Source organism: Rhamphochromis sp. 'chilingali', assembly GCF_963969265.1.
Source record: "Rhamphochromis sp. 'chilingali' genome assembly, chromosome: 3".
Taxonomy (NCBI): Eukaryota; Metazoa; Chordata; class Actinopteri; order Cichliformes; family Cichlidae; genus Rhamphochromis; species Rhamphochromis sp. 'chilingali'.
In genome coordinates this window covers 33,380,690-33,407,029 of record NC_137931.1, presented here as the reverse complement: position 1 = coordinate 33,407,029, position 26,340 = coordinate 33,380,690, and the positions used below count along the sequence as shown (strand labels likewise).

The 26,340-nt window shown below is 40.5% G+C and overlaps 1 protein-coding gene across 1 annotated transcript; it reads right to left on the bottom strand.

Annotated features, from left to right (window-relative positions):
• Window positions 1-794: 794 nt before the first annotated feature.
• slco2a1 (solute carrier organic anion transporter family, member 2A1) lies at window positions 795-25,343 on the bottom strand. Its single transcript, XM_080879030.1, has 15 exons — window positions 24,688-25,343; window positions 15,461-15,598; window positions 14,192-14,354; window positions 13,485-13,697; window positions 12,555-12,653; window positions 12,333-12,475; window positions 9,845-9,916; window positions 8,909-8,966; window positions 8,610-8,774; window positions 6,674-6,878; window positions 5,916-6,063; window positions 3,882-4,039; window positions 3,327-3,391; window positions 2,588-2,708; window positions 795-1,847 (listed from the first exon to the last, which is right to left on the bottom strand). The coding sequence occupies exons 1-15, from the start codon at window positions 24,799-24,801 to the stop codon at window positions 1,664-1,666; spliced, it is 2,046 nt and encodes a 681-aa protein (XP_080735156.1). The 5' UTR covers window positions 24,802-25,343; the 3' UTR covers window positions 795-1,663.
• Between the last annotated feature and the right edge of the window lie 997 nt (window positions 25,344-26,340).

Sequence of the window (26,340 nt, the reverse complement as noted above, 5' to 3'; positions counted from 1 at the left end):
ATGACTGAAGCATACGAGGATATCCAGAATTTTAGTAGGATCAAAAATAACCCAGGCCACAAGGACTTCATTTCATCATCATTTTTATCTGACATTAAATCTACTCAATAGTAGACTTGTTTAATTTTAGCTCAGTCTCTCATCAAGACTTTAATAATTTATGTTCTTATTTCATTTCTGTCTTCGTGATTTGTGTGACTAGTCATTGCACTGCAAACTTCCACCTCCCATCTTTCGTTCATTTTGTTTAGCCTCAGATTCCCATGCAGCTTTAAGGGCACCTGGAACCTGGAGCCCCGTGTGAACCATTTCAGCACAGAGTCTGCTCTTTCTTTGTTGCAGATTAAGGTTGAAACAAGTATGACATAGGACTAATGTGAGTCAATATAATAAGAAGGCCGCCTCAGTGTCAACTATATACATTTAAATTTGTGTAACATACTGGGATATTTATAATTAGAGCCATTTTGTCATATTTTGTAACTTTTATATTGTGCTATTTAATTTAGTTTAGTTACTGTTCTTACTGTCTTGGGGCAACTGTGACCACATCATTTCTTCTGGGATTAATGAAGTATTCTGACTCTGATGATTCATCTTACATGAAGATAAAGACAAACATTCCCTACTATTTATGACCTGAGCTGTATATTTCTTAAAAATCCAACAAACCAATTGACCTGATGGATTATTCAGCCTTGGAGATACTGAGATAAAGACATACTTCATCCAGTAACACTCACACTTGTTTGCAATCCACCCAATAACCAAACTAGTGACTACTGTATGGTTAATTCATTTTATTCAGTTTATGAGTAACAATGCATGTATTTGATATCTGAATATCTGAATATTAATTGCAATTGAAGTGTTACACAGGCTCATATATGAAAAGAGTATTGCAGGAATCACACGTCTCTGTGTATGAGACAATGATCTATAAAAAATATATATACTTAAATATTAAGCTATACAGTTAATTAGATACAGAATATGTTCGCATTGCAAATAGAAACCTGAATAGATTCCTACTGTTCAGGTACGCACAAAATAAAAATAAAAACATTTAGCTGTTGTTCAAAAGTCCTTTCACTGTCCTGGACCCAAGGAGAATGTGAGGTATCACGATGTGGGGCGATTGTGGCTCAAGAGTTGGGCGTTCGCCTTGTAATCAGAAGGTTGCCGGTTTGAGCCCCGGCTCGGACAGTCTCAGTCGTTGTGTCCTTGGGCGAGACACTTCACCTGTTGCCTACTGGTGGTGGTCAGAGGGCCAGTGTTCGGCAGCCTCGCCTCTGTCAGTGCGCCCCAGGGTGGCTGTGGCTACAATGTAGCTTGCCATCACCAGTGTGTGAATGTGTGTGTGAATGGGTGGATGACTGGATATGTAAAGCGCTTTGGGGTCCTTAGGGACTAGTAAAGCGCTATACAAATACAGGCCATTTACCATTTACAAACGATGTGCTTTAACGTATGCTCTGCTGGTCATAACGTCTGAATTACTCCAATCAAAATGCATCCAGAAACATAGAGAATATTCCCCTGTGGAAAATGGATATCCTCTGTCCAACCATTGAAGAACTGGATAGGAGGAGTGGGCCTAAAGAAATTGAGGTCACAGTGCTGGCCCATCTTGACTATGGATTCCTTCCACTGAAAGCTTTACTCAACGTTTAACACCGCAGCAAAGCTTTAAAAGGTTTGGATCACCCTGCTTCCCAGCGGGACAATCAGAGTGGTCCTTCTTGTCATCTGCCAGACTGTACTCCTCGGTCCGGTGCGCCTTCCACCCGAGAATCATCAGCAGGACGATGCCCATGACCTTATAACCCACCTGTAAGCCCAGATACCTGCAGGGAGTCAGATAAGTAATAAATGCATGGCTCAGATTTAGATGAACTGCACACCTGTTTGATATGTATAGACCAGTCCGAGGTGGACAACAAAATCCAAAAGAAAACCAGCAAAATTCTATCAGTAAATTTAAAAAAAGTCTTTTTGTGCCACTGGATGGACAATATTCTAGTAAAGAGCATCATTTACAAAATGAGGGTATGAATCGTGTAGGTCATTGCCTGATTGGTTCAGGGGTTCTCCCTTTCTCCCACCTGATCCCCTCAGAATTTTGACACAGATGGAATCACATCTAGAAAATGAGCCTGATATCAAAAAGTAGCTAAAAACAGGAAACCTTTCATAGGGTAAAATCTGTTCTGAGCATCCAACCATCCCACTGGGTGATATGAGCCTTAAAAAATAACCCAGAATGCACTTTATGATGTTTTCTCCAGTGAATTATCGGAAAAGAAATCAAACATTCAGGATTTCAGCGCTTGCTTCTATTACTCTACAGCACAGACATTATACCGGTGCAGTTTACTGACATGATAATGATATCATGCTGATGCTCATAGTAGGCTGAATTTTTTTAATGTTTCTTTTAGGCTCTCTTTGGTGTCGACTCTGTTTTACACAGTGGACACAAAGACATCACAAACGTCACTTTCTGCCACCAGTTCAGCTCTGACCACAAAACACAACCTTTGATAACAGTACAAAAAAGTCTGTTCTGAGTGATAAATGTTCTCACCGGTTCCTCAACATGTTGTTGTCATAGTAACCACAGCTAAACTTCTTTTCGCATACAGTTCTCCACCTGAGGCACGATGTGTCGATGGCCATCCCAAAGAGAGCAGGGGCCGGGAGCCAAGCTGAGATGGAAAAAGAGGTCGGGGTTAGCAGGGGTGGCAGCTGGAGTTACTCCCATCATCACAGTGCACCTTTTTTCTACCCATAAAATGGCAAATGTGACCTTGATCTTGACAAATGTTTGAGTGAAGACCCATTTGGTGGTCAGTCTATGTAAATTGGATTAAACTTTGACCAATATTATAGGAGGAGTAATGATTTTTGTGAATTCTAATGAATGGCAGAAGCCTCGCCGTGTCATACACTTATTGGTCCTTCAGCAAAATGAGCTTAAAATTAAATCAGAAAAGATTTTTAAAACACGGGTGATGAAATTAATACCACTTCCTACTTATTTATGATTTATTAATTTCTTAAAAATTTGCACCATTTGTTAGTTTACTTATATAGCTGGCATAGTTTATTCCTGGGTTCTTTATACAACCATGACCACTGTAGTTTTTATAGAGCAGCAGGGTCTTGGAGGTTATCTTGGACTTTGGGGGCAAATGAACATAAAGAAATGTATCATTAACACTATAATTTGTGTTTTAATTCAATATTGCACCATTTTCTTCCCTATAAACTACAAATGTTTCTGGAGCATCAGCCTCTTTAGTAATACGGTAATCCTGTCTTACCTAGCAGTCTCATGAGTAGAAACTGAATTCCTATGGCAAATGACTTCTCATCAGAAGGAACAGATCTGAAAACGCAGGAAAAAAATGTTACACGAGCAACATCTGCATTTTCCATACCGTTTTATGTGGCAGTGATTAATCACTTCATGAACTCTCACACATTAGGGGGTATAAGACACAGATCAGTGAATGTTGTCCTTGGCTTTTGTGTTGCCAATCAAGGAATTAGAGATGGAAAAGCAGTAAAACAAAACAGGAGGTGGAAACGAGGAAGGCGAGGAAACTAACGTGCCAAAACAGAGCGAGACAAAAGCAAGGAAACCTCAGGAGACACCAGGAAACAGCATAAGAAACATAAGAAACAATAACAATAAAAATCTTAATAGAGCCCAAAGCTCAACAAGAAGCTACAGGAATATAACATAGAGCCACTGTCCCAATGCAGTTTTTGCAGGTGAATAAATATCTATATAAAAATTCAAGATAAGTATTTAACAACGTGGACAAGCACACTGTATCGTGCTACCCGTCAGAGGGTTGTAACTTTGAACTCACCTGAGCACCATCATGTACATGGGGTTGTGCGTTAGGCAGGCGATGAGGGATGCTAGAGCGATGACGATTATGACAGGGTGAAGAAAATGAGAGCAGCCATTCTCACAAGGACCTGGTTTGGCCTTAGTGCTGGCAGTGCAGCTGCAGTTGGTATACTCCTGTATCCAGAGAGAAAGCAGAGATTATATTTTTTATATTATATTTTATATGTTACCTGTTTGTTCTGATATGCATGGTTTTTGTCCTGTCTCGGATTAAGTTATAATCTTTTGTACAGCTTGTAATGCTGTTATGTTTTGGCTGATTGTTGTTTCCCAAAATTAGAACATCAGCAGGTGATTTAAACGTTGAGAAGGTTAAATGGAATGGAGCCAGTTGAAGCAGGGATGACTCATGAACACCTGAGAATTAGAGGAGCCCCCAGGGCAGAGCCAGGACATGCTGGAGAGGATGTCTCCCGGCTGGCTTTGGAACTCCTCAGTGTGCTCCCAGAGGAGACTGAAGAGGTGGTCTGTGCATTTCTGCTCTGACTGCTGCCCCATGGACCCCATGAATATGGACCCGGATAAACAGCAAATAATACATGGATGAATGAACGCTCTTTCTCACATAAGTGTGAAAAGATTATATTTTTTCAAGAAAAAAAACTGCAAGGCTCTGGTTAAAAACAGATCAAATTTCCATTGATATTCCTGATTTAATCAAACTAAAATACATAAAAAGAAACCTGCAAAAATCGGAGACATTTCTCAAGTAGATGTTTGAATTCCACATTCAACTTTGCACTTGTGAACATGTGAATCCACATCAAAGATGAAATAATTATCGCCTGATTACTGAGCATTAATCCATTAAGCTAGCTGCAGCCAGCTCTGTCTGCGTCTGTGCCTCAGTGGTGGGCTTACACGCTGAGTCAAACTGACTAATGTTCGAATAGCGGTCACACAATCCACCCACTGAAGGATTATTCACAAGCTGTGACGTTTAAACGCTGCAGTTTTTTTCTCTATTTTTAAAACAGCTCTCGTTAGTTCTGCGACTAATAAGCATCGATTAGATATTGACTGTGAGTTGCTTTGGTTCTGACTGAGCGAGACTGAGCCTAGACTGGAAGGTACTAGTCAATCAGACACAACATGTCAGTCTTAAACTTAAGTATTAAACTATATCACTACCTCAATATGAAATCCTAAGAACTAAAAGCATTTAAAGCCCTAATTACTTTCCGTTAATCCTTAGCAAATAAACAACCAAACAAAATGCAATGGCTGCCTTACTGTGGCCCTGTGTGGGCACACCCAGTTGGGGTATTACGTGTGGGTTTGCCCTGCCCACAGAGTCCCATAGTTTACCCGCAACTACCCACTGTGGGCTCACGCGGACATGTTTGCATGAACACTGAAGATTCAACATCCAGGATCCAAGTAAGAACAGCAACGTCAAAGTGGCTCTGTTTTACTTTCATAATGTTATACTAAAGTTTTAATCTAAGATACACTTTAGAAAAGCCTAATAAACCTTATGGCTTAAAACTATAACTATAAGTTAAAACTATAACCTTATAAGGAAATAGTTACCCTGACGAGTTGATTTTTGCAAAGGCTCTCGATGGCATTTTATTTGTGGTATGGATTCCTTGCAGCACTTTAAGCTCTGAAGTACATTACGCTAATAAAGGTTAATATTTCCCAGAGTGAGCAATTTACAGACGCTGTGCAGGAGCAGGGCCAAATGATTATTCTTTGATCCCATACAGAGAATAAGAAAAGAAAACAGTTTTCCCCCCTCTGCTCTAAAAACAAATTCATTCACTTACACGGCATCCACATCTCATGTGATTACTCTGCACCAGATAATCTCTCAGATTGATTTGGATGATTTATGGTAGGGTAATTTTTTCCACTTTTATCCGCTCGCCAGTTAAAAATCATACTGTATTTATACAGCTAAAGAAAACATTATAGCTTCACATAACATAAGCCTATTTATTTTAATCAGCCATTGTGGAAGGCATAAGCAACAGATGCCACTGACCCGAATCCTGTGGGTGTTGTCGGGGTCTTTGGTGAAGTTCGTGCAGCCAGCGTGGCACGGAGAGATGTACTCAATGCCGTCATAGCTGCACACGGGATTAAAGGTGCTGTTAGGACAGTTGCAGTTTGAATAGCAGCTGGGTGGAGACCTGCGGAGGACAGCAGAGCAGCGAGTTAAAGAAAAAGAAGCAGATATGACTGAAGTTTATTTATAATCCAGTGCTTGAAGGTGAGGGACTGGATCACAGGTCACTACCATCGGCTCTGAAAGGTGATGAGTGCTGGGTGGTGTTCTTGAGAGCAAACTGTGTTTATAATCCCGTGTAGATGTTAGAGCCAAAAAAAGATGAAAACTCTCAGTGTTTCCATCAAGATGATGACTCAGGAAAAAAAATATTGGTTTAATCTGTCCAATAAAAACAGACTTGGTAATCTTTAAAAAACTGTGATTGCAGCACTTTGACTACTCTGGCATGTAATCCCCATGCACCAACACCACACACAACATATTTAAGGTTGTTTTAGTCCTACACATTTTGCACATACAAATCTGGACAGATTATTTTTGATTTCACATCAGATCCATCTTGATATATGTTGATGAGCAGTATACCTTTATCTTGCTATTAAATGTAATTCATCTCATTATTTTTATCACTTTTATTCATTTTTTTAGCACTTTGAGCTTTACATGTAGCATAAAAGATGTTATACAGATTAATAATATTACTGTTATTTCTATAAAACACACAAACTCACCAAGACTGGCTGTTCTGGAAATGATTGACCTCTGAAACCTTCTGTGTTGAACACCCCATCCAGAACAGAGGGATGTAGAAGAGGGTGGAGATGGTCAGCATCACCACAGAGAAACGTGGGATGGCCTTCAGAGAGAGACCCACCCTTTTCATGATGACCCCGCCAGCCAGCATCCCCACAGCCACAGACGGTAGGTTCACAGAACCTGGGAAACATAAGTTACCGCTAAGTAAAAAAGATGTGAAAATCTCATGATGTCATCTTCCGATGACACCCATGAGCTGAAACCCCCCCCAAGGACTAACTTTCTATATGCTGGATCCCGAGCAGAGCCAGCAAAGCCATGTTCCAGCATAAACTGGAGTGGAATTACATTTTACAACAGCTTGAGTGAAACATTTACAAGTGAACAAAGTATTTCTCAGAAGTCTGAGAAGTTCTCATGTCCAAACTGAGTTGGGACATTTTTTTAGCTTTGACAGCTTTTTAATTTGTATTCTTTTTGTTGAGGCTATAATGACTTCAGAGTGACGCAACTTACAGCCATTATCAGACCTTAAGGCGGACTGACGCTGGCACAAACTTCCAGCAACAACATGCGCGCTGCCAAACATGGATGTGCAATTTGAGTAAAACTGATTTTCTTCAGTGCCATTGGTTTCCTTTATTACCGTTTTGAAAATTCTCTTTGGATAAATGAAGGGTGTGATACAGTACTAGCTTCATGCCAAATGGAGGTGCTTGTTCAGACTCGAACCTGAGATTTTATCAGGGCATACATTTGTTTGCCAACATCCTTACAGACAGAGAGGCCAATTTGTTTAAAATGATGAAAACATTTTCATCAAAGAAAAACTGGCAGCTCGACTGCTTTGGAAAGTTGCCATATCAAAAGTGAACCTACTCACTGCAGAGAATCGATTAAATGATTTTAGCACGCAGTTTAATTTCCACTCTCCAGAGTTCATAAAATGTTTGAAACATCCCATTAAAAGTGTTCATTATTACTTGAAATATTTAACAGCTGACACTGAAACGGCTGCAGTAATCTGAAGAATGAGCCAAATGTGGCCTTTATTGGCCGCTGCAAGAGTCTGTATGAAAGAAATGTGAACCTGAGCGGCGAGAGGATGATACACGGACGCCAAAGAGAGGCAGGACTGAGCACACATCAAATCAAACACAGGTAGTGACCAGAGGCCTGAACACCGAAGCAGGATTTGGACTTATCGGGGTGGCTACAGGGTTAACTCTGTGTTTTCAGTGTTACTATGGCAATTCACTTCTCAGCAGTCTACGTCGTCATGGTAACTTATGCTGCAGAGCAGGTCATATTCCAGATTAGGGATAAGGTGCAAAATCACCACTTACTGACCAAACGCTTCTCTGGAAAATAGCATCACCATTCCTGGAAGTCTACGGTTTTCTAAGAGCTCTGGATCTCTCAGGTGCATCAGTAATAATATAGATTCTTAAAAGCAGCCTATTTTGTAGCTTTTCCCCCCATTTCCTGCACTTCTGCCCTACTCGTTGGTGTTGACCTTATTTCATGTAAAGGAATAATAATTTCTCACGTGCCTCTCACATTAGCACTATGGTGCAGCGAAGTCTGTTAACTCATGGAGGACATGGGAGAAAAAGTGCAAGCCCACATAAAAGACATGGTCAGCGTATAAACAGGAAAAGATAAGCTACCACTGGGAAGGACAGCGATAGGGAGTCCACTTACAGGAGACATGTAAGGAAAAGCGATAACCAAGTAAAACAGGAAGTTGAACTTAAGTGGACAAATGAACTAACATAGCAACATGAAAGAGGGAGACAAAAATGAAAATAAACATAAGAAGCAAAATAATGTCCAAAAAAAATCAAAGGATAATTTCACCAAATGCCAAACGAGATCCTGGAACCATGACATCTTTACTCTGGTACCTACCAAAGAGCAGGTTGGCATATACGGCTGTAGTTGCATACTGTCGCTCCAGATACTTGTTAAGGAACGTAGCAAGCCCTGCAATAACCGACGAGAAGCAGCACTGGGCCAGGACAAGGATCAGGAAAAGAGGGCTCAGCAAGAGGTCGACAAACTTTTTGGGAAAACCTGATCAGACACAGATGCAAATAACTTCAGACACTCTGATTTTTACTCTGGTACCATTTACTTGTTTTTTGTGACAAAGATACATAAAGCTATCAAACTAACAGATCTTTGCAGTTGGAATGTAACAAACTCACTCTTCAGGAAGCCCAGCAAAGAGTCCTCATCTTCTGAGCCAGACTCACTTCGAGTCACCTGGAAAGTATCGAGTAGCATACAACCATCAACCATTATATGCACAATCCCATCAGATGAGAGCATGGCTAGAACCAGTGGTGGAATGTAACAGGACATTTACTCTAGTATTTTATTGAAGCACAGCTTTATTGTACTTGTAATTTAATAAACTCTTTCTATGTTATGCTGCTTTCTACTTCTAACATTTACTTCTACTTCTTGAATATAGCTCATAATATTCATTTAAAAAGCTTTTCTTGATACATAAATCCACATTTTTTACGCTGGCTAATGACGTCCTAAGAAGTTGATTTTATCACATTAGAGTAATGTTTGTAGTTCAGCTGAGACTACAAAACCTATCAGAGGGCATGGCATGAAATGGAAAGCATAGTAAAGTTAATATTTGCATGATCAGGCCACTTGTTAGTCATGTTAATGGTCTGATGGTGCACTATGCAGGTGTTAGAGGGGATTTTGGCAAGTGTGGGAACCCACCTGGAGGTTCTAGTGAAACACTTCAGAATAGAAAATTTAACTCGAATTATAAATGAGCCACCTAATAATTTCTACTCTAAGCTCCAGTGCATGTGCCTTCTTTGTAGACAGATCTTGGTCCTACTGCTACTCTTTCTACATTCTGCGGTGCATTAACAGATGTTGTCTGAGCTCACCAACTCCTGAGCCAGAAAACACCAAAACAACAGGCACAAAGATAGAATTTGGCACTTGATGCTGAACAACATCATCGGCTTAAATTGTGACTCCTGCCAAATCCTTCTCGAAGAACTGAAACACACTTGTTTGGGCAGCTATTTCGAAGCAACAGCTAAATTAGCTTTCGTTTCAGTGTTCAGTATAGTTTTATCAAATGCTGCTTGCTGAGCAGTCCTTACCTCTGAAAATAATTTCTTATCTTCTTCTCCTGCCCCCTCTGTCATAGATCTTTCTCCATCGTTTTTTTCTCCCTGGGAAATACAGAAGCTGTACCTTTAGCTTGCTGACAGATTGGGTGCCAAATTGCACAAAAAACCCTTTATGTGTTGGCTGATATTTGTTGAGCTGTTTCAAATCACCCAACTGAAATTCCCTGAAACTTAAAAAAGAAGTTAGTTCATGCTACAGAAAGTATGTTCATTCCTCTCATTCCTCTAGAGGTAGCAGAAGGACCATGAATGCAGCTTTACTGACTTCTTATTGACTTGCAGCATGGATGCATGGCATTGATGAGGAGAACAAAATGACGCTTGCAGGCAAAGACATATGAAGAGGATATATGAAGATATACTAGAGTTAGACATACAGTGATGGGGTTTGGGTATCTGGAACACCTCAGGATCCTCCAAAGAGGATCTTCAAAGTGTAGCTAGGTAGAGGCCAGTCCACCTGATCGGACTTTGGATAAGCAGTTTAATGAATGGATGGATGGGTGAGGCAAAAGAGAACCACTGATAAGATGTCCTAAAGCAGTCAAACATGAGTTTAAGTCCAAAGAGTCTTGCTTATAGATTTCTTTCATTTACTACAGCAGCATTTTTTTAATGTAGAAAAACCGAGACATACTGTTGCTTCTTAGTTAACCATAATAACCGTTCAGCCATCTAAACTGTTTCTTTGTCACTTAAATCCACACATTGTATCCAACACACTCCTAACAGGTGCCAGTAATGAGCCCTGAACTGTCAGTGTCTGATTGGTGTATTTTCATCTTTGTTAAGGGAAAATAAGCAGTTGATAGAGATCCTCACACGTTCAGTGAGTAATGAAGACAGGGACATTTATGGGAGGCAGCGGCACAAATTCAGACATACAGGAGAGCATATGGAGGCTCCAGAGGATGAAAATCTCATGGGTTTGATCTCAATCTTTCGAGGAGCACTTCAAAGTTTCTCTCTCCTTTCATGCGACATTGTCCTACAACATAAGCCTCTGTGTCTTTGTGCTGCATTCGTGTGACGTGGGAACATTAGACTGAACTGACAAGCTCTGCACAGCAGCATTCAAAATCACCCAAAAGCTGTCAAACACTGCAATGAAAAGATTTCTGTGGAGTTTTTGTCTCTCAAAAGAATTCGTTTAGAGCCTGCCAACTGTTAGTTTGAATCTGCGCGAAAGTTTAAAAGACGCATCATGTGTTTCAGTGGTTCTCAAACCTCTCCCTTATTATCATGTTTTTTATTTGCATAACTCAACATTCATCCATTGCTTATTTATGATTTATACTGGGGAAAAAAGGCTGATGATGACCTGTCAGTCTATTACTGTTCTGTTTGAAGATTACTTCCACTTTTTGTGTGCAACTTTCAGCTAACCACTTCCCCTCTGTGTCCATCGATAACATTTATGTAATTATGTCTGCTGTTTGCTCATTCCTGTTAACTAAATCAAAAACTGCTGTTGGGAAACTGATGACAGACTGGATTATGAAAGATGCATGTTTTTAAAGGTTTCCAGCAGGGGGCGTCTCCTGTGAGTCAAACTATATACAAATCTGTGGGTAAATGGCCAAAGTGCAAACTAGATTTATGACCCCAGGTTGGAGGGCAATTTGCTACCATATGAGTGTCCCCTCAGTTTCACAGTCAGAGGCATCCCTCTGTCCTTGTGTCTGGTTTCAAAACATGCAGAAAACAATCATTTGCTGTGTGAACATGAGAATTCCCGGCAGCTAAGTTAGTTTTAAAAACACAGTCTATGATTACTGGACTAAAAAAAACCCAACACAATAAAAAAAACAGTTCATTAATGAATATTTACCTTAGCATGGTTGATGTTTTAAACTGGCACAGTATGTTTTAAAGCTTTAAGCTGTGTCAATGTTGTTCTGTAATTTTCCTGCATATGGTTTTATATTTTAGGAAAGAAGTATTGTAAAAAAGACTTTTCTACGTCACAAGAGCTCACTAGTAGTTCTAATTTTTTCTAATAACTGTATTTTGGCCCACTTGAACTTCATTGTTTTTAAGTCAGTCAAGTTAAAGCTGGAAGTGAAACTGTGGTTTCACAAAAAATGAGGGGGCATGCACTTCCTCCTTATCTAGTCATAGATAAGTTTTAGCTTAACTATGCTTATCTAATATTTTTCTTAAAGCATTTCACAAGCGCAGATTTGTATGTGAAATCGCTCCACTGAGGTCACCAAGACTGAAACTGTGCCTTAAATAGTGAAAAACTGAAAGAAAAACAAGAACAAAAAACAACCTGCAGAACTTACATTAAGCCAGCAGAGGTCAGTCAAATGTGACATAGAGAATATTGTCCTTTAAGTGTCAGATCCCTGTTTGCTTCCAATATTTACAGTTACATTATGGATGCTTCTTGTGGACTGCACAGTCCTGACATGTGCTCTGCTGTTTAAAAGACTTCTATAAGAGCAAGGCTTACGTGGTCTTGTGAAGCCATGGTACGTGGGAAGAAGAAGTAGGGGATAGAGGTGAGAACCAGGCAGCCGGTAGAGATGAGCAGGCCCATCCACCAGGCACCGATCCAGCGAGGATCGTCGGGTCTGAGTTGGAGCGCAGCTTCTCCTGGAATTATCGGTGAAAAACGCCGTAAGACATCCATACCTCTTTAACCCAATAAAATGACTTCCAGACTCAGCTTTACCCAAATCTTTTTTGTTCACGTCCACATAGACCCGCAGCATGACTGAGCCCAGCAGGTAGCCGATGGCAGGCCCGAATACAGAAACTGCAAACAGGATGGCTGTGAATGATAAGAGATGGCAGGCTGTGATGGACCGTTGAGCTGCAGCCAGTCAAATACCTTACCATTTTAAAAAGATTGTATTTTTCCACTAAAGCCTCCAAACTGATTCTAAAAGACTCCAGCTTTAACCTCCAAGCTATTTTCGCAAGTGGGGTCATTTTTGTACAATATTCCATACGGGAATATTTTTTTAAACGGTTCCATCTGTATTTATCCTTCATTCATAACAGATATTCTCAAATATTCCATGGAAAAACGGGGGTTAACCTGACTTATCTCTGTGAATCATGCTGTTATAAACATCACTTTGGGGAGTACATTTCTGACTCAAGGCTTCTGCAGGAATAAATCTTGATATTCAAGGTCTGTTAGCCACAGTTTGATGCAAAGCAATAAAGCATGAGATTTAAAGGGGAAAATTAGAAATCAAAGCTAATTTTCTTGCAAACAGACATATTTTATCTTTATCTTTATAGGATCTTTATCACAAAGATTTTGAATGACAGCCATGTTTTTCCTTAAACTCATTGTTGGAAGAATTAACACTTCTACTGATGACTCGAGTTTCTGAGTCTACTTGACAGCGTCGATGAGCAGTACTTTAAAATCTAAGCAGCAGCTGGTTTCTGAACACTTCAGTGATCTGATATCATCCTCTAAGCTGTCTGTAGACAGAGTGATGACTTTAGTTTTCAGTTTCACCAACACAAAATACTCGTACTTTCACTCCTTGCGTTTGTGTATTTATCAGTTTTTTTTCACACGAAACCCTGCTAAATAATTCAGTTTAATGTGGTCCCATCAATCTTTGAACTGCAGGTCATTCACCTATGTAGAGAGGGGAATTTGCAGGCCCAGCAAAATCATCAATGTAGGAAATCCCATAGGGCTGGATGGGCACTGATCCGACACCAAAGAGCAGCTGAGCGCTGGCCATGAGCAGCCACAGGTTGTTGGTGTCGGTCAGACGTCTCGTTTCATCACGGTTGCACGACTGTGTGCTGTTTGAGGTGCTCTGCAGGTTGCACATTTCGTGGCGATCTGGTATCAACACACACACACACACAGGGTAGAAAACAAGGAAAATTATAGTTAAAAACAGGCCAGAAGACACAGACGTACTACTTATTTCATTTCCTGGAGCTTCTCTGACCCTCCGCTGACACTCTGTATGACTTTAACTGGGGGCAAAGCGAAAAGGAAGAAGAACATTGTTATTGCAAATGAAATGCCCCAGAGGTAATTGTAATCTTCTTAGCTTTCAGAGAGATTTATGCAAAAGTTCAATTGGGGAGCACCAGCAAGGCTTTCCAAACACATGCTAAAGAACACAGAGGACCAAACAGCAGAAACTTGTTTGACTCCCACTGAGTCCTATGGAGCCTTTGTTAGAGGATGCTGCAACTCTTAAGTAAAGCCTCATAAGTCTTTTGGACATATTTGTACACTTGTAATCCCCCTCAGCTCTGGACAGAGTCACAGGAGGGCAGTGTCAGCGGAGACAGAGCAGCAATGTGTTTATAGCTTCATCTTACTATGTAAAACAGAGCCGTATTCATACGGCTGAGACAGGAAGTGAGGCAAAGTCAGCATCATGGCACTGATGGCCATCAGCAGTCCACCGACGCCGATGATGCGAGGACGGTGGACCCGATTCCCAAAGTAGCTCACGAACACAATCAGTATGCTGTTACTGATCTAAGAGACAGAGAAAAAAGTCAGAGAGGAGCCAGAGGAAGCGCCACACCTAATGCATTAAACTCAGGGTGTCACTGTTGTGCAACGCTGCATCACTTGGTGCAATCTAGCACAATTCAGAGGTAATTTAAGGATCCATAATTAGATGTCACTTTAATCTGTATTTGCATTTCATTTATCCAAATTGTGGTCGTTTCTGCTGAATTTTTTGCACACAACTTGTATAGCACTGAAAGTGCAGTTGGTGCAGTTCAAAGTGCTTCATGGGGGAAAGCAACATTTAAAACACGTGTGTGCAGTTTGTTTGTTGTGTTTTCCTCCCTGTCACTTCCTGTGTCTACTGTGCTGTTCCCTAAGCTTGCCTCTTACTCTGCACACTGATTTCCAGGAATGCTGAAGCTATTCTCTGCTGCAGGAGATGATTGGTTGGTATGGGGTCATTTTGTCTTATTTTGATCTCTTATCTTTTGGCATTGTACTCCGATAAGAAGCGAACAACATTAGTAACACAATGTTAAACCTGAAGCTGCTTCACTAAGCCCCTGACCCTGCCTCGTAATCCAGATCTCTGGAGACAGAAACAATCACAACAGTAAAGCTCCATGTAACTGAGAGGAAGTGCAGAGCTGGGTGATAATTGTCTGAATTTATCACTTTAATGAGACTACACATTACACATAAGCTTTTGATCTGGCGTTACTGAGAAAATATCCATCAGAGCAGCCTTAAAGAAACCATAAGAAGATAAGCTAAAGTCATTCTTCATGGAGTATCGCCACAGACAGAAAAATGCAGTTTATTTGTGACTGTCTTTGACAAACAGAAAACATTTATATGTGTGAGAAACATTTAAAGCTCACTGGAGTATAAAAAAAAACCCCAGAGTGACCTCTGCGCCGAGCACGTACAGAAACAATCTCTCATCACTCCTGACGCCTGCATTTGCAATAAAACTGTTCCAAAATACTCGAGTCCCACTCGGATTGTCAGGAAGTGTGATTTTGATTTGTTGCTTGCACTTCAGTTCCTCCTTTGTCATCGGTATCCTTGAAATAAAGCTATCATGAGCCTACACTGGATGAGGGTAAGTTATTGTTGGCTCCCACCTCGTGCAGAGAGGAAATGGTTCCCGAGGAGTAGCTGCTGAGGCCGTAGCGTCTCTCGATTGTGCTGATGGTGCTCTTGAAGTAGGCGCTGTACAGCAGCTGGGACAACTGCAGGAGGCCGTGGCAGAGCACGAACAGCTAGGACACAGAAGACAGGTCTTTTTATTCTTTCGGTTATGTTCGTGAAATAGTGGAGTGTGGAAATATGCAGGAGGAAAGACAAAATGTGCAGCAATGGGGGATCTGTAGCTGAAACAGGGATGTCAGCCGTGTCAGCTACTCTGTAGCAGTTTCAGCTGGCACCATTACAAAAAGCCTAAAATAATTAGTCTTAGAGGATTAAATTGTTTTTAAGAACACAGAACAATTCAGAGGAAACACATTTTCAAAAAGGCATCTCCACTTTGAGTACAAACTCATCTGCACCGCATTCCTTAAACTCCTTTCCAAGTATTACACAAGGCTTCAGGCATACCAACTAAAGACTTTGCAGACAGTTAGCCTCTTTCTGCAGGTAAAAGTTTGTGTTTTCTAACCTAAGAGCAAAAAACAGGTTATATTTTTAACATCAGTTAAAGAGTTTATTATATACAGTCAAACATATGGCCTGCCAAAGCTCCCAGTCCTGGTTACTGGATGGTTTTTGTAAAACGCGAAAAATTGCAAAGAAGAAGGGATTAAGCTGTGAATCAGATTCATTATATGAATTACAAAAGCATCACATGCGGCAATGTAAATACGGTATAGATTTTTTTTTAAAGAACATTAAAATGATTGAAAATGTCCTGGAATGAGATCCAAGCCTTCACATCATTTTCTCAAAGTTTTAATTTCTATACTGTGGTTAAAGCCTGAGGAGCCATGCTGCTTTCTTTGCTTCGCTTCAGCAGTACGTCTTCATAATGTGGAAAATCTCAGACATATTATTTTGTGATTGATTTTCATAAAATATCTCAGCCTGTTTATGACATGTTTGCAGAATCTACTAAAAATGTATAATAATGTTTTCTGCTTTGTTTTTAAAAAGTTTTTATGCATTTGTTTTACTCCACTAAATGAGGTTGTAATGAGGTATGAGTTGCTAAGTTTTAGGTTTCTTAATGATTCCTAGAAATCAAAAGTAAAGTTGCCAGACTCATGATTTGATTTTTTTCTGGAAAACGGCATGTCTGCACTGCAAAAGCAGTAATGCATTAGCGCTTCCTTGGAGCTCCAGAGCACAGATCCAAAAGAGGAATGAAATCACTTATCCGGTGACAACATTTTGGGATCGTTTCAGGAAAACCGCTTCATACTGCGTCTCCATCTGGTTGTGGAATTTGTCCTCCAAGAATTTCTCTTCACACCCAGATCAGAGTCGCCCCCTGGATGGACTCCCAGTGATCTGAAAGACGAGTGACTTGCTTCTCTGTGTCTCAGAAGGCTTTCACAGACGCACTGCTTACTTTTTGCTCCGGGGGCCATGGATACTGCATTGAGGATACATGTTGAGATTAGCGGTGAATTTACTATGAAAACAATGATAAATCCCAGCTTTCAGCGTGTTTACCAGCTGCCAGCTCATCTGAGGGAGAATAAACTCTGCATTCGCCTCAGAACAGTTAATGCTCCTATTAAAGTGTGGCTTTATGGTTGGTTAGCACACACAATGGATCCTTTTACACGGCTGATAATATTTCATCTTCATTTTCTGTCAAATAGGCTTCAATTACCTAAGTGATTTGACAGCACCTATCTGCACAGGCAGGCAAAAAACTTTTTTTGACCAAATTAAAATGTTTCAGGTCAACTTTGACCTCATTTTGCCATTTTAACAAAGTCAAATTAAAACAAATGCAAGAGACAGATCTCTGATTCTGTGCAGGAAGCAGGTCTACCAGAAGTAACATTTAATCTTCAGTTATTGGAATGCCAAAAAATTAAAGACATGTCCAGTTAATCCTGATGAAGCAGTGTTGCATTCTTTTTAAACCATTATATGATATGCATCACAATTTCAACTCCTTCTGTAGATTATTTTTGGGGGAAGGGAAAAGCGGGGGGGCAGGAGGTTGTTTCTTTTTTTTTTCTTGTCTAATTCTGTTCTGACTGGAGACAAACAGAGGGTCAGCTGTACTGATGACAGTTTTAACACACAAATGTACACAGACCAGAGAAAACCAGCTTAAGCAGAGATTTATATATAAAACCCAGCCAGTGGGAAAGTTTGGGGACAGACAGAGAGAAGTAAGCACAGTAATGACCCTACAGTTTTAGACAATCCCCTATGAAGAGCATTCGGTGAGAGTGAGAAGGAAGAACTCCCTTTTCACAGGAAGAGACCAACGCCACCAAGCTCAGGGTTTATGGTCATTTTTTAAACAGGTTAAAATGGCATGAGACCTCATAGATGTGGTTAGCTTTAAGGATGATATTTTTTGACTGCAACTGTGTTTAGAAAAACAAAGACGTGCTTTTTTTGGCATTAAATATCAACACAATCAGCATTTAATTAAATGTGGCAAATGTTTGTGCACTCAATTTCAATATTCTCATCCCTGTACTTAGAGAAAGCCTAGAGAAGCAACTTACGGTGGCCATGAGAGGCCAAACGGACTGCAACTTAAGAAAACACCAGCAATAAGAAAAAACGCTGCAAAAGCACACAAAACACAACGGAAATAGGAAAAAAAGAGATTTCCAAAAACACAAGGGAAGTGTTTCTGGGGAGACAATAACCCGACGGATCAGTTGCAGGAACCAAAATATGCTAAGAATTGCGCTGGGAGACAATTAAAAGAAGTGGAGGATCTGTCTGTTTTGTGAGGAAAGAAAAGATGAGAGGTAAGTGTGTTAGCCTAACTATTAGCCTAAAAATCTGTAATCAGTATATGAAAATCATGATTAAACACACCTAGCATGTTTCTAACTGGTCCGTCCAGTTATTGTCTCCCCAGAAACACTTCCCTTGTGTTTTTGGAAATCTCTTTTTTTCCTATTTCCATTGTCGTTTTTCCTATTTCCGTTGTGTTTTGTGTGCTTTTGCAGCGTTTTTTCTTATTGCTGGTGTTTTCTTAAGTTGCAGTCCGTTTGGCCTCTCAGGGCAACCGTAGCAACTCCTTTACATGCGCAACAAGGTCAGGCTTGTCACTGTCAGTATCGATATATTTTACTTTAATGCCAAATCGCATGTTTGGCACAATACATTAGCAAATCTGTCCCATAAAGAGCAGATAGTAAAATAAAGGTAAAGAAATCAGGCATTTGCTCACGTGAGGAGAAGAAAAGGTTGGACAAAGTCTTTTCAACATGTGGTTTAAATGACAGATTCTGATCTGTATGTTTAAATGCATGGACATGGCTTTTTTGCGAATTAAAAAAAAACAACTTAGATTTTCCTCCATTCAACTGTGTAAATTGGAAGGATTGTTCTACTGAAAGGGAAAAGAGCAGATAATTGTGTCAGCTGCATAAAAAATTAATTAAACAAAAAAAAAAAACAAAACCCTGCTGTTTGTTAAAAGGGAAACTTTTTTACAAACTTTAAGTATTTGGATTCTCTGAGCATTATTCATTTACTTCTCCTTTTTGAACACTTTTAGCTCTCTATGATTGGAGGTCATTGTCCCAACCTTAAACCCTGCTGTGAAGGGAAGAATTGAGGGAAGTTCACTCTTGAATTCCAAAAGCTTTTATTTTCATGGACACGGGTTGTGGTTATTTTGTTCTTATATGTGTTCTAGTCACAAAAAAAAAAAAAAAAAAAAGAGAGAGAGAGAAAAAAAGGGGGAAATAAAAGGAAAAAAGTGCTTGAAATGTGTACAAACTCTCTGAGGATACTTAAAAGAAAGTATGTGCACAGGTCACCTCCCCTTATTGTGAAACAAACATAAAACAGATTTTCTGCACAATAGCATCGTGGACAAAGGAGCACTGACATTTAAAGCAGTTCTGGAAAATGTGCTTATTCTCCAGTTGAGTAAGACTGATATATTACTCATATATCAGTTTGTTAAATATACTGGAATGATGCATTCAGGAGATGGTTTAACATTTTCAAAACCGCACATCCAGCGCTGACTGCCCGAGCCTCGAGTTTTAGGCCGCGCTTCAAATTGTGCACCAATCCAAGAAGTAGACTAGTACACAGCCTCCTTAAAACCTGTGAATACCAATGGCTGTATAAAAGATACTTGCATGTTAAAATGCCAAACTTTATAGTATAAATGAACACGGTTCAGGTTCAATTGATATTTCCCCCCTTTATAACAACACCATAGCTCTCCTAGGATTTTATTAAATTTATTAATTAGATTAATTAGCAGGTGATGTTCCAATACAGTCCCTGAGTTCTGATTCTTTAAAATTTTAAATATTTAATGTCAAAATTAAGAAACTGAACGTTTCATTTATTGCGAATGGTTGCAGTACCTTCGCAGCCCACAAGGGGGCAAATGAAAAAAAACTTCGGTATTTCACCTTACAGCAGAGGTGTGCAACTCCAGGCCTCAAGGGCCAGTGTCCTGCAGGTTTTAGATGCATCCTTGATCCAACAAAGCTGATTTCAATGGCTAAATGACCTCCTCAACATGTCTTGAAGTTCTCCAGAGGCTTGTTAATGAACTAGTTATTTGATTCAGGGTGATATATAAAACTAACAAGACACCGGCCCCTGAGGCCTGGAGTTGGACACGCCTGCCTTATCATTTAGAGCTTATTGCGACGACTGCTGTCGTTATTTGGAACTACTTTCAAAAAACCGTATTGAAGTACCAGTATATGTGCCAATATGGCCATTTTTACTCTCTAGAAAACACTCGGCTGCTCTCTGGTGTTCACCTGCGTTTGCAGTTTGTGCTAATCCGAGCACAGCATCTGTCTGCAGTAGACATGGCAGCTGTGCTTATCTTCTCACCATACCCTGATAAAGAAATACAATGCGATTTGACTGTGACTCAGCCACAGAGGCGAGCCTCATGCTCAGGTGCAGTGAGGCTTTCCAATGCTTCTTATGCTCCTGATCATGATGTAAACACTACATGCCCCTGTGCAGAAACTTGGCCCAAACGCTGGCAGAGCTATCCTTAAAGAGAGGTTGACTGTGTCACCTGGGTGTAGACTCCAGGTGTAGCTCAAGAGGACCTAAGAAAACAAGCAGAATGTGCTCTTGAAGCTGAACAAATAGAGAGCGGAGCGTGGTGCAAATTGTAGCGGTATCAAGGAAAGATGGATGGATGTGATTGCTTCGTGTGAAGCCTTTGTTGACCGGAGAACAAAGAGCACAGCTTTATAACTTTTTAGTCATTTGATGTTAGACTGGAGGACAACAGCTATTCAAAGCTCTGGCGGTACAGTCTGACCGAAAAGGCTGCAGGAATGATTTAGAAACAGCTTTCTGACAAATGGCTTGCTGTTCCACTCATGCTGAACTGCTCCCATTGTCTAAACACAACACTGGACACCTTTGAAGTCCAGGTGCATTCTCACAAATTTCACTGTGTAGTCTCAGGATGATGTGAAGACACCTGCAGGACGAGTCTCGCTGTTTCACTGTCCTCCACCCTGCTTATGTTTGCTTGGCTTCAGCGGAGGAGGGCTTTAAAGTGAAGATAAACAGGGAAAGATTTGCAGCGGCCGGACCCACCACAGGCGACGTGAGAACATCGAAGGTAAACACTCAGAAGATTCCAAACTCAAATAAACGCTCTCCCTCTGGAAAGCTAAGAAACTTCCTCCACCCCCCCAGGCTTCCGAAACCTATTACTCATATGTGTCACTCACACGGTGAAGAAGAGGAGTCATTTCTCTTAGAGTTTTGAAAGCAACCACCAGTGTTTGCATTAATATTACTCACAACTCAAGAACAAACTGTTTTCCTCCCATTACTGCCGTAAAGGGAAGAACAACTGCTCCTTTTGGCACGCGTTCAGGCAACAATTCTCCTTCAAGTCAGTGCTTTGAGTCTTTTAATAGCAGAGCCAAAACACATAACAAAACTGGAGCTGGATGCGGATCCCGAACACATAAAACTGCTGTCAAAAGGGATCAAATGAAGTTATTAGTAATGGAAAAACAAAGTTATCAGCATTCTCTTCTGTCAGGAATTTATCTGAAGCAGAAACATGATGAAATTTCCACAACAAGGATCCGATTAGCAAGTGAGAGAGGAAAAAAAAAGAGCTTGTGCTCAAGGCGCTAAAACTGCTTCCCAAAGTTTGGATGACTGAGTGACAATCAAACAGCAACCTCTGAGCCAACAAAGGCCTTATATGCTTTAGTTTAGTCTTTGCAGTTCCTCTAGTGTCCACTAGAGGCTTCAAAAGTGAGCCAATCCTCGATAAAACCCCATGTTAAAACTTTACAGCAGATATAAACATGTTTACAGTCTGCTACAAGAAACTGTTTTAATCTCTGCATTGAGTTTTTCCCCCATTTTAAAGCATCACAGAAGCATTTTTCATTGTTTCCATGATGGCGTCATTTTTCAGCCCCAGAGGTTCGCCTTTGGTGAGAAACACAGGCGGCCATGATGCCTCCTAGGCGTCACCTCACCAAACTGGCGTCCCTGAACTGGCCCTGTGGGCCGTGTTTGTGCTGTGGGGGTTTCTTTTGGAGCACTTTTAATGGAATCAATGCCTGTTCATCTAATAATCTGGCTGTGGCAACACAGTAACTTCCAGCTCCAAAACCCCCCCAAAAACACAACAACAAAAAGAAAAACACAAGATAGTGGCCAAAACTTGTGTACTTTTTAAAAAAAAAATGTATTTGTTGCTAAAATGTGAAATAATTGTTGGCCCATAGTTCCCACGTTGCTGCCAGTCTGTTCCAGTATTGATGCCCCTTGATGCTCTTTTACCAGTAAATCATGATTTCATCCCAATCTAAAACCTCATTTCCACTAAATAGAATTGTGACATCTCATAATTGCTCACCACAAAGTTGGACTCGGTTAGGTCAATGGCTCTTCCAGTTACTACCACAAATAAGAATTGACTGACAGATGCAACCACCGTGGTTCATCCCAACTTCTGCTGCTTTATTTCTATATTTTTAATAATAATGACAAAACAAGCAAATAAGGTGCTGAAGCATCTAAAATGTGGAAGTTCAAAACTAATGGGTGATTTCCAAAAGCTGCATCCATCATTTACATACAAAAGGCTGCAGTATCCTGTACTATAAGTGAATAAAGAAAGGTTAGTGCTTCATTTCTTTTCCATATGAAAGGATGGAGAGCTGCTGTCAGCCCCTGGTCCTCACTTTGAGAATTTAAATTAGTCAAAGCTGAACATTTGTCTTTGCTTCTGCAGGTAAACCAAACCTACTTTTTAATTGCTTTTTAATCGCTGAGTAATCTTTTTATTTTTCCCTCCACACACCTTTCATTTAATAATCTGTGCTTGATTCTTCTGACCGTGGAGAGGTCCACACAGGTGAGCACAAAGCCTCCTGGGAATGTTTCAGGTTCAGTTCATTATTTTCAGTTGTGTTCTTTGTTACATTTCATCCATGTTGAGTTTAGACTCTGACTGTTGTGAATGTGTGATGTGGTTTTGGATCAGCAGTAACATCTGGACTTAAGGCAAGTGTGTGTCTGTACATGTTTACATAGCTATGTGAGGACAGATAAATTGTAAGTTTACTATACTTGTGGGGACCAACAGTTGCTTATGAGGACAAAGTGCCCGTCCCCACAAGTTTGAGGGCATTTTTGAGGCTCAAAATGTGGTTTTAGGGTCAGGGTTACAGTCACAGTTAGGTTATGTTTAGGTTTAGGCTAAGGATTAGGGTTTGGCATTCATTTGGGATGTTTAGGGTAAGTGGGGGAAGCATTATGTCAATTAGATGTCCTCACTAAGATATGAAAACGAGTGCGTGTGTGTGCGTGCTTGTGCGTGCGTGCGCGCGTGTTTTAAAGGTTGTTTAAATTCTCAGTCTCTGTCAAACATTACACTGTAAAACACTCAGATTTAATTTATGCAGAATTTGATGAACTGCTTGAAAACATTAAATAAGAAATTTTGAAGCCTTTGACTTCAGTGTGTAATGCTACCTTGGGTTGCTTGAAAGGTGCTTCATAAATGAGTTATTATTAATATTATTAAGAATAACATCCTTAACTAAAGCCAAAAAAATAAATAAATAAATAAAAAAAAATCTTTAGTCTGACCATCTTAAGGTGGATCTTTGCTTGAACCTGTCAATAAACTTCGTGAAGTGAATTAAACTTAAATGATTTGCAGTTGATGAATTAAAGTCCCCAAAACTTTGTAAAAATATAAATTCATATAATATTATCAGACTTATACATCTAAAACTCCAAAGCTCCCTCTTTTAACAACCTATCAAAATATATATATCCAAATGAAAAAAGTGATTTTTTTATTTATTTATTTATCGCTAAACATATTTTACACGTTTGATTTAAAACGGAGTCCTTTAAGGTTTTCATTCTGAACTAGATGAAAGTGCCTAAAATTAGAAAGTTTATTTAATTTATAATTAATTAATATAATGCATCTTTTACATTAGTGGTATTAATACATTTACTCACAGTAAACAAGTCTGTAACTGAGACTTTGCACTTTACCGTGTTGGATTCCTCATCGTTAACCTCCCAAAGTGAAAAGGGAGAAAAATGTTTGATTTATAATTACAAAAATTAAAATCCCTTCCTGCCTTGGAAATAACATTTGATTTTGGCGGGGGTGAACTTCAGTTTGTGCGGAAAGATTAGAAACACGTTAATTAAGATGAAAGCGGCAAGTTGTTCCCTGCAGGTCACCTCCAGCATCATCAGCCCAAGCAGCAAACACTGCATTTAAATCTGATTTCAATTAGCTCAGATTGATTTTTTAAAATTATTATTATTATTTTAGCTAACAAGAGACTTATTATCACATTATGACCGATTTTATCTTGTTTATCTCAGGTGAAGCTCGGTTTGCGCTTAGGCAATCCTACCCAGAGGGCAAAATCTTCAAGTTATGGAGGGAAAAAGGTGAAATGCCCTCAGATTAAACCTCCACATTTATGTGGCTCATTATGTTTGCCGCGGTAAGGTGCGGCTGCTTTCATGCACCCACAGGTGGGTCCACTGAACTCAGTGGAGAACAAAGTGGAACGCTCCCCTTGAAGCCGAAGTAGAAACTCAGTTTGTGTGCATAAAGTCGCAAAGTCGCGCACTCCTCTAGGATAAATGCGCACACGCTGCGTCCTCTGCGCAGTGCCAGCCGGTGTCTCACCTTTATGCTGCAGCGGAGCGTCCTGGGCTTCTTCGCGTCTCTGCGCGGATTCGCGTCCATCGTTTCGGCTCGGGGCTCCACAGTGAGCAGAAAGGCTTCCTCTCCAGGTTTCATGTTTGCGTCCTCCCCCCGCTGCTGTGTGCGCTCTCTTTTCTTTTCTTCTTTTTTATGCCCGTCGCTGATGATGTAACTGGACTCAGCCCACGGCTCCACGCGTAAATGTTTTGAAACTTGTGAAAAGGGAACAGGTCTGAGTCACGGGGCGCAGCGCTCACCTGTGACAGTTGAACTGTTTGTTAAAGAGCGGAGTCCCCGGTGTTACTCACCGCGTTATTCACACGCAGACGGGCTCTAATGTGAGCAGGAGTCTTTGTCAAGTATCCAGTGAGCCCCGTATTGTTCTCCAGCAGCTCATTACGCGCGGTATGCGCCACTCAGAGCCGTTTTCTGTCCCGAGCTAATGAGCAGAGAGGGAGGCAGGGAGAGAGACTAATGAATGAAGCCGTTTAGAGGTCAGTGTTTCCCCACAATAAATGTTTAACAGCGTGTTCATTTATTCACGTGGATTTTTACGCGGTGCAAGAAGCTGCAAACAATTCCAACAGCTGAGGTCACAATCACCTTAACGTTTCCGTGAAGGAAACTTACCCGCTGGAGTTTGGAAAACGCGTTTAAACACTGCTCACCTTTACCAGCATCCCCCAAAGAGCCACAAAACCACGTGGATGATTAACTTTTCTGTTCTCACAGTAAAGAAACGAATTTTCATCACTTTGTCCTCAAACTGTAGGTCTGTGATCCCCCCAGGCAGCACTCGTTAGTGTTTTGGATAGTCTAAATGAGTGCTTCTTAAACTTTCCACTTTGGAATAAAAAAAAAAGGATTCAAGGTGAATGGTAGTGTTTAATTGGGCGTTTCCAGGCTTTTTTGTCAAAGTTTGGCTGGACAAGAACAAGATGAGTTGATGGGGTTAGCACAGGAAATCTGAATATTTCTTCAGAATTATAAAAAGTGGGGAAAGCAGGTGTAAAAAATACTGGGCCTGTGTCCAGCCATGTGTCCTCAGACAGATGTTTGATGTGCAGAGCTGCTGAACATCGATTCTTATTGAATGAACATGATCTATTACAAAGTTAGAGAGAAGTTTTTAGACTGTCTTCCTCCTGGGACCCAGGCTCTGGTTGGGGTGCAGCAGAAAACTGCAGAAGAGAATCACTCTCAAGCTGAGTAAGATTTCAGTTTGGTACCAGTGCTCAATCTAGAAGGGATTCCACACATTTCCACTAAAAACACCACAAACAGATCCTCAGATCCTGTCCACCATGATTTTCTTCCGACGGAGATTACCCAACTTCTCGTATCCGCAAGTAAATGGCAATGGACTTGTCCTTATATAGCACTTTTCCACTCTGTATGAACACTCAAACATGCCTTATTGACCTATTCGTTTTCTCCTACACCTTTTTAATATTCACACGCGACCATACTCCAATCGATGCATCAGATAGCAACTCAAGGATACTTAGACATGCTGACTGAAGACTGGAGCCGCCACTTTCTGCTTGGTAGATAACCTGCCTCCTGAGAGGTAGAGCAGGTCTTTCCAAGAGATCAATATCCGTTCTCTTTCAGTTCTTTGAACAAGGTGGAGCT